At 36.9% G+C, this 9,667-nt stretch overlaps 1 protein-coding gene across 1 annotated transcript; it reads right to left on the reverse strand.

Annotated features, from left to right (window-relative positions):
• Positions 1 to 3,683: 3,683 nt before the first annotated feature.
• Positions 3,684 to 8,059, reverse strand: LOC145640126 (zinc finger BED domain-containing protein RICESLEEPER 2-like). The gene is made up of 6 exons (XM_081691436.1): positions 7,610 to 8,059; positions 5,391 to 5,541; positions 5,056 to 5,330; positions 4,369 to 4,952; positions 3,999 to 4,038; positions 3,684 to 3,923 (listed from the first exon to the last, which is right to left on the reverse strand). The coding sequence occupies exons 1-6, from the start codon at positions 8,057 to 8,059 to the stop codon at positions 3,684 to 3,686; spliced, it is 1,740 nt and encodes a 579-aa protein (XP_081547562.1).
• Positions 8,060 to 9,667: the final 1,608 nt, after the last annotated feature.

A 9,667-nucleotide genomic window follows, 5' to 3' on the forward strand; every position in this document is an offset into this window, starting at 1 on the left:
ACAAACAACGATTGTGAAGTTGAAACCCATGTGGCCCCTCACGGGTCACTAATCTCTAAGTGAATTTGTTCCAGGGGCCTGGAACGGAGTAACACTGAAGCTGGTCCCAATAAATCTAGTGGACCACTACCTGGCGAAACCTAGACGGCAAGAGGTAAGGCTCCAGTCACCCGAGACGAACTCATGAAATTCATGACCAGTTTTAAAGGTGAAATTAAGGACCAGCAAGGGTCAGTCGGCCAAGAAGTCTCCTCAAGCTGAGAGGAGAAAGCCAGTCAAAGACAAGCAACTTACTCCACACCCAAAGGAGAAAGTCACCCCTGCCATTGAATGGTCTAAGATCCTTCTGCCTCAGACGGGCAAAAAGGAAGGTCATCTGGACAGTTCAATCGGATGGCAGCAAGAAGACTTTCTCCGATGCTCGATACATCATCGAGCGTAATTGGAGCCAACAACATTCTGAGTCAGCCTCCACATCGAGCTTCCCAGATAGCTTTAAAAACACGTCAGCAAGGAATTCTCAATCCTTGCACGAGAGTCAAACAGGCGGAAAGTCTGTCCACACTAGTCCTCAAATGATTGGGTCAGCCCCGTATGTGCCTCAGATGCCATACGGGCAATAAACTCCTTCTTTCATGCAACTGACGCTGACCCTCATTGAAGGATAGGCGACATGTAACGTTTAACCCTTGGAGTGGCAGCCCGTTTGATCAAACTTGGTGATCAAACTTCTGTGTTCACCAAGGAGATAACCGAGGCGACATAGTCGGCTAAAGTTAAGAATGTGTTGGTCGTTGCCTATGATGGTACCATGATCACCTCATGCGCATGCAAGGGTTGGAGGATGCCATGTTGTGCAGATAGTTTCCGGCTACATTAAAGGACATAGCCCAACAATGGTTTGGCAACTTGCCAGCCGACTTCAAGAGTTTTGCCTTCTTGTTTGTTTCAAACTTTCAATGAACATCCCTATCAAGAAAACAAGTGTCGACTTGAGCACCATTTAGTAGGACTGGCAAACAGATCTGGTCGGGTCGGGTTCTTGTTTGGGTCAGTTCGATTTCGGGTCGAATACCCCTAACCTGAACCTGACCCATTAACTTTTCGGGTCTAAAAGCTCAACCCTAACCAGATTTTTTCGGGTTTGGGTCAACTCGAATCTGACCTGATATTTTTGGATCATTTTTTTTTCGATTATGAATTTACTTAAAATTTTAGATCTAATATTTCCGATTTCAATTTTAAATATTAACATCTTAATTTTATAGAGAAAATCATTGATAAATAATCAAATTGATACCATCACTAAATTACAAATGTAGATCATATAACAGCTATCCTTCGAGAAAGAGTCTTGGATAATAAAATACCAAATTAAATTACATACATAAGATCTAACATTAATAAACATAAACGTGTCTCTAATTTCAATGATTTGCAGAAATATAATTTAGATATTGTTCGATGACAATGAGGTTGAAGCTTGCCATTGCTAGATCGATCGAGCGGTAGTGAATCAACGATGAGGTGAGGCTGATGAAGCAAAGAAAGCGTGATGTGATGGTGGCGGAAAAACACCGAAGGATTTTCAGAACAAAATGTAATATTTAGAAAACTAATACATAAAATTAAAAAAAAAAACCTTGGATTGTTGAAGGAGAGATTGAGATAACGCGAAGAAGTGTAGATTGATGAAAAGAATTCAAGGATTAAATAGAAATTAAGGGTTTGAAAAAGGTTAGAAAGATTTTAGGGAATGAAGAGAGAGAAAATTTAAGAGATAGAATGGAGGAGAACCGAGAACGGCTGAGTAAAAGTGAGAAAGAATTGAGGAGTTTAGGGTTTTTGATGTTATTAGGTGGGCTCATTTCAAATTTGGGTTGGACTTATGATTTATTTAGGTTTTTTTTTTTTTTTTTTTTCGAGTTATGTGGGTCAATTTCGGGTTGGGATTTTAAACCTTAACCTAACCCATTTAAATTTAAGGTCGTCTCGTGTCAACCAATATAAGTTTTCGGGTTCGGGTTGTGTTTTCGGGTCAGGTCAGCTTTTGCTAGCACATCATTCAGTAGGGGGTACATCCGACGGTTCAATCTGGTGAGAATCTAGAGTCAAATCCAAGCAACAGATGGATCATCTTGTTGATCTCCGAGAAACCTTCACCACACTAAGGCAGGAAAAGGTTATGCTTAATCGCAAGAAGTGTGTCTTTGGTGTTGAGTCTAGGAAGTTTATCGGATTTTTAATTGATCAAAGGGGGACAGAGGCCAACCCAGAAAAGATACATGCGATGATTGACATGAAGTCACCCCGTACGGTACCCCGTACTGTAAGGGAAGTTCAGAAACTTACAGGTTGCCTGGCTGAATTGGGGAGATTCCTTAGTCGGTCTGGTGACAAGTGCCTCTATTTCTTCCAAGCGATCAGAAAAAAGACAAGGTTTGAATGGGGGGATGATGCTGAGGCGGCCTTTTAGAAATTAAAAGAACATCTATACTCTTTGCCAAGGCTTGTTAGCCCTCTATCCAAAGAGATGCTTTACGTGTACTTAGTCGTCTCAAATCATGTTCCTGGCCTATTTAATTAGCCATGTGCTCAGAAGTACTGCACTACGGTACCCCATGGTTGGAAAATTTGGCCTTACTCTTTACATATCTATCAAGAAGTGGAAACCTTACTTCTTGGCGCATCCGGTTGTGGTCTATACAGACTAACCTCTCAAGTGGCCTATGACAACCTTGGAGTTATCCGGTAAGATGTTTAAATGGGCTATTGAAATGCATAGTCTTGAAATCACTTTTGAATCAAGAAAGGTAGTGAAGGGTCAGGCGTTCGCCGACTTCATTTTTGAAATGATAAGGCTGGTTGCACCGGAAAATAATGATCAGGTTTGGAAAGTGTACGTAGACGGGAGCTCTACCATGAACGACTATGATTAGGGGTGGTTATTAGGCGGGTCACTGGGGGTCGGTGTGGATCATTAGTGGGGCGGGTTAGTTGGGTCATGATGAATATTTAGTGGGTCAGGGTCGGGTTAGGGCCAATGTAGATCAGGGCGGGTCAGGGTTAGGGTAAAAATGAAGCGGGGCATTAACGGGCCTTTACCCACATACTTCTATTTAACTGCTCATGTAAATAGGAAACAAAAATAATCCCTTGAACATAAATACTCCTTGAAAACTAATACATTTAAGTGGGAAACATAATACTCAGTATCAAAATTGGAAAATTTTTGAAATCCATAAAGTTCATATTACATTTTAAGCAACCAACTAGCACATGTCCTATCTTGCAATGTCATGAAAATGATGCTAAACACAGAGACTTGGTGTTAGCAAATATTTGAAAACATTAGGCTTCAAATCCATATAAGAATATCAAGCTTCATGGACATTCGAGAACTTCAGATGTAATCTCAAATTATCTTGACTAGCTGCTCATGTTACCGCCGAGAGGTTCGAGACCTTGGCTTAGCTCTCTGCCAATTCAAACATTAGACGAAATAGAACCTGATGTATGCATTATTATAGGAAAGTCTTTCTCACGAGCAAAAGCAAACACCTTCTCTCTCTTGATTATACCTTCGGGACTCATCTGGTAACAAGAGATGAATGCCACAAGTAAGACTTACTAATTAACAACCTCAAACTAACCCAATAAATGTTTTGCAAAATATAAATGCATTAAACTTGTTCCAATATACAATGTTTACAACAAAATAAGTGCAATGCAGAATTGATTGGAGTAACTGTACACAAATCAACTGACATGCATCCAGGAATACTAGACATGCGGTCAGGAATACTAGACATACACCTAGAAGAAGCAAGCCGCAAATCTTCACTAATGCACAAACTACAAAATATGAGGTAGCTTGAGTAATTTGAGACAATTACTGATAGATAATCCATCAACCCTCTCAACTGACAGAAAAAAAAGAAACACATACATTAATCTGTGTATACCTAATAAAATAAACCTAATAAAATAAGCAGAACCTGATCCACAAGAAGCTTGACCCTGATCCTAATGCAAAACCTGTTAATCAAGGGAAATCAGAACCTGTTAAGCTTGACTTATATTGTTGCTGATATATACAACACAGAGCACTTAACACCATGTCATGTCTTGCATTTATTAGAAAATGAAGACAATAAAATATACAACACTAAGGAACAAACAAAAACATCGAGAATTGTGATCAAAGCTTTGTAGAAATTACCTAGTAGAAAGGGTCTGCATCAACATCCTCTTCTTCTTCGTCAATGATTTCATCTTCAAGTTCACTATCAACCTCTACTTGATTGCTTTCACGATGCCAATCTTGCATACATACTAATGCTTGAATTGTTTTTTACTTTAATGAACCTTCGCGATGCCGAAACAGTCTTTCCTCCAATACTAAAAGCAGACTCCGAAGCTACAGTACTCACAGGAATAGTCAACAAATCCCGTGCCATCTTAGATACCACTGGATACCTCATAGAACTTTGATGCCAAAACTCCAAAATATCAAGTTGTGAATTTAAATCTAGAGGATCATCATCAAGATACATCTCAAGTTGTGATTTTCCTACTTGAAATCTTGTACTAGTACTGACAAAATGGTCATAATCATCAAAGTAGTTTCTAGCTCCTGAAGTACTAGGAGGAGAAGGAGCAACTACAATAGGTGAACTACTAGCATATTGCAACTTATAATCCTCAAATATTGACTTCAAAGTTCCCAACACCAAGCTAATTCGTCTTGAGGCCTCTACACTTCCATATAACTTACTAAAACAAAATTCCACAAATTTCACTTTGTACCTCGGATCAAGAATAGTAGCACATGACAAGTACAAATTGTAATCCGACCAATACTTGTCAAACCTTTCAAGCGTTGGTTTCACCATTTCCTTTAAATAATCATAAGGACCATTCTCCGCCTCAAGAAAATGGCGATGCACCATCTATGCACCTTTAAAATACACATTAGAAGTAGGATAATTCGCCTCCGAAAACATATAAGTAACCTCATAAAACAACTCTAAAAAAATTGTGAATCACGCTTACTTTTTCCCACTCATCCTCTAAAGGAATATATGATTGAAATGAAGCATGACTAGATCTCAAGTGAAGAAAAACATCTTTGAAGTAAAGAGAAGTGCCAAGCATTTTATACGTGGAATTCCAATGAACATGCATATCAAGGTTCAATTTCCATTTTACGTCAAGGTGAAATATCTTCTCCGCAGAATCATAGAATTCTTCACTTCTATGAGAAGATTTGATTATCAACTTTTTAAATGAACGAATTCTATCCAAAATTCCACTAACACAAGTCAATCCTTTTTGCACAATAAGATTAATTATATGGGCACAACGTCACACATGAAAGAATGTCTCACCACAACTTAACCCTCCTCTAGGAAAAAGACGTCTCTTTAAACAAGATATCATTGCATCATTATAAGTTGCATTATCAACAGTGATGGAGAGTATCCTATCATCTAATTTCCATTGACAAAGAAACATACAAATCTCATTAGCAATACTTACCTGTAGGGAATATTTCAAGCATTACCCCAAAATTGAAACCCACTGTGATCATACACTTAAGCATGGTGGCGTCCAAAGGGAAGTAAGCTAGAGCAAAAGAGTCGGCAACAAGTTTTAGGAACTTGTAAACCGTTTATAGGGTGAAGGTTACACCCCTTAACGATGTATGAGATCTTCAACTCCAATAGGTCTGGAACCAAGACTGGAAGTTCGGGGATGAAGGTACAAATCCAATCTAAAAGAGAAATAACCTGCCCTAATAATAGGCCTCTACATTATTCTTCTCGTATTAATGTGCGCTTTCTGACTAACATGCAATCAATAGGTTTACTCTTAACTCGTTTATCTATGTTAGTTGAATATTAATACACAAACAAAACTTTTATTGGCGATCACTTGAATTATAATCATATTAACCCTTAACAAGATTATTAATTATCTTATTAAGCGTGATTACAAGTACAAATTCCCTTTAAACATGCTTTAAAGGTGTGATCAAGTAATAACAATAATAATAATCAAGCAACATAATAATCATCACAATCATAATAATTATAACAATTATAAAAATAATCACGTTAACAATAAAGCATAATGATAGCAAGATCCTAGGCATGATACTAACAAGATTAATAACAAACCATAGCATGTCACTAAGCATATAAAAATCAAAGCTTTAGCCCTAACATGATAATAACATGTTATTAGGAAAGAAAATAGGAAGCATCATAGAAATCATAATTGATGTAAGGAACTTATTCTTTATCCAAAACATCATACTAAGAAAAGCATCCTAACATGATACTAGAAATTAAAATAACATCCTAAACATGATTTCTATATCATAATATCAATAAAACAATAAATTACTTACTTCAATGCCTCGTATCTTTTTCTAATAAAAAAATACACGTGTTAGTAACTTCAAGAAAAATAATAAAATAAAACAATTAAATTAAATAATTGAAATAGGGATTTGGGACCAAACCCTCAGAAATATCAAGCTATTCATGTCTAGGTCGAAGACAACTTCGAACTTGGCTAGGCGTGTCTAGTACTAATGTATAAGGAATTTTATTTGTAAAAGGCTAGGCTAGAAAGAAGGAGAGAGAGAATAAGCTTTAGCTTAGAGAGAGAGAGAGAAGAATTAGATAATTCCGGTTGAGAGTTGATGATTAAAAACGGAGGTCTAAGGACGCTATTTATAATAAAATGGTACTGAATTGATAATACGAATCAGAGTTCGAAAAGGAATAAAACACGCCTCTGTCGCTAACAACAGGACATGTCGCCGTGCGACAGGGTAAAATCAAGTCGTAAACCTAATAAAATCAAGTCGTAAAAGTCCGTACGATGGGTAAAATCGTAATTTCACATAAAACACTTCTTTTGTTCCTAATAAAACTCATTAAACATAATTATCAATCCCTATCTCATTAGGATTCAAAAGAACCTTCAAGAAGATTCTAAAAGACTATAATCAATCCTAATTGCATTAGAAATGATAATTCATAATAGGGCCTCCTCTAGATCATTGGGCCGCATATAAAAACCAAACCGGACTCAGTTTAGTATTTAGGCCATAACTTCCTCAATATTCATCGGAATTAGGCTTATAATATATCGTTGGAAAGATCTTTTCGAGCCCAATCCAACTACACCATTATTAGACCCATGTCATGGACCAAACTAAACTGGATTGGATATTTTCATAAAATAGAGTACGTTTTCGAAAACAGAAAGAGAGATTTTTAATAAAAAAAACTAATCACAACATTAGACTTTCCACACTTTCACTTCATTCGATTATGATTCAACGCAAAAGGTATTCATCCCTGGTTTTGGTTTTGGGGAGACACAAATGAGTGTCTACATTACCCCATCATATGGAGGAGCAAGGCCCTAAACCTAAGAATTTTTTTACGGAGTTTCCAAGAATCAACAACAAAGTGAGAAGTGACACAAATGAAATGTTGTCTAGTATGATTTGATTTCCAATTATTGGTTGTTAAACAAATTCTACCCGAAACATTAGACATAAAATCTTTCAATTTATCAACTCCAATACGTAAGACTTCAATAAATCTTTCTTTGTGGTTGCACGGCTAAATGGTATAAACTTAGGGGTAGCTCTTTTCATCATTCTCCTAAATCCTTGTTCTTTAACCATTTTGAATGAATGACCTCCATCAACAATGAGATTAAGAATATCTTTTCGAAGTTCATTAATGTCAAAAACAAAATTTTCTTCATCACTATCTTCCTCAAATATGAGTCCTAGAGGCCTATTTGCACACCTCTCTAAATGACGCTTCAAATGAGATGTACCACTATCACGATGTGCAAATAAATTAGAATTACAATGTACACATGTAACAATTTTCTCACCTTGAACATTCTTCCCTTCAATAAGCTCTCTACAAACTTTAGACCTCTTCTTTCTCTTTCGTTGCGGAGTGATGTATTCATTATATCCATCATCATGTGCCGTAGAAGTAGTAGTAGTATCATCGTCCATATTAATGAACACAATGCACAATTGCTAGCTTTGAAAGATTACCAAAAATTAATGGGATTTAATTAACAATTGCAAATACTTATGTCAACTAATTTAAGTAGTATCATATCCTCCATTCTTTACCATCATCAAAGTAATCAATCAGGTTTCTATTGCTCTATTTTTGGTCATTTGGTCTTAAATTATAAAGATTTAATAGCAAAAACCCAGAAACTTATGAAATTGAATTAATTTAATCATAGTTTACTGTTCCTAAAACATCAATAAATACCCCTGATGAAGGGAATTTCGTCGAACACTTGATATGTATGACATAGAACTAGAAATTTACATCAAATACAGTAATCTAACTAACCAAAAACCCCATCATGTTATATGATGAGATTGATAAAGTTAGCACCTTTCAGAATTGAACTACAAGAACAGATAAATCAAAGCAAAAGTTAAATTAAAAATACGATAAGTAGATTGAGGAATTTTGACAAACACATAGTGTGCAACTAAATTTACAAAGTTTAAATCTTAAGAAGAGAAATTGAAAATTTTCAATCTGATTTACAACTAATCCTGCTCATCGAATTTTAATTAACTAACCTCAGTATTAATCGAAATCTCGAAATCAATTGTGAAGCTTGAAGGCTCGAAATCGCAATTGTGAAGGTCGCCTAATTGTGAAGCTTGAATGCTCGAAATTGCAAAATTGTAAATCAATTGAAGAACTTAGGGTTTATTGGAGGTTGAAGTTCAGAAGATCGAAAAGAGGGGAGAGAATGAAATTGGAGGTTCTGGTCCTTTTTTTGGCCCTTTAATTTTTCTTTGATATTAATGGGTTGTCAATAAAAACCCATTGTTGACCCTATATCCTAAAGCCCTTTAGTGACCCTATCCACTAAAATATTAAAGGGTCAAGACCCTTTTAATTTTCGCCCGACCCTATTATCAATGGGCAGCCCTGTCCATTAATCACCCCTAGCTATGATGCACGCGTAATATCTCAGTCTCCTAAGGGGGACAAGCATGAGTATGCACTACGGTCCAATTTCTAAGCCTGAAATAATGAGGCAGAATATAAAGCTCTGCTAGCCGGTATTCATATGATTAAGGCGGCAAGGGCAACTAAAATTGATGCCTGCTCTAATTCACAGTTGGTCGTTAGCCAATACCATGGTGACTATGAGGCCACCCATCCGGTTATGATCAAATGCCTTCAGGCAGTCAAAACTGAAGCTGGGACACTTAAAGAATTCCATCTGAGTCAACTGCCTAGATATGAAAAGAATCAAGCGGATGCGTTGTCAAAACTGGCATCTTCTGCCTCCTTTAAAAACGAAATATTGTCGAAGAAAACCTCATTGGAGTACTTGATCGATGCTCTACCTGGATAGATGGCATCCGACCATTCTTGCAAGACAGCATGCTGCCTGATTCACCAAAGGAAGTGGTCGTCATGAAAAAGCGTGCTGTAAACTTCGGGATAAGAAACAGAGAACTCTTCAAAATAGATTTCTTAAAGCCTCTATTGAAGCGTGTTACCCTAGAAAAGGGGTTGTAAGTTCTCGAAGAATTGCATGCGTGATACTGCGCCTTTCACATAGGTGACAAGTCCCT

Source organism: Chenopodium album, chromosome 7, assembly GCF_948465745.1.
Source record: "Chenopodium album chromosome 7, dcCheAlbu1.1, whole genome shotgun sequence".
Classification (NCBI taxonomy): Eukaryota; Viridiplantae; Streptophyta; class Magnoliopsida; order Caryophyllales; family Amaranthaceae; genus Chenopodium; species Chenopodium album.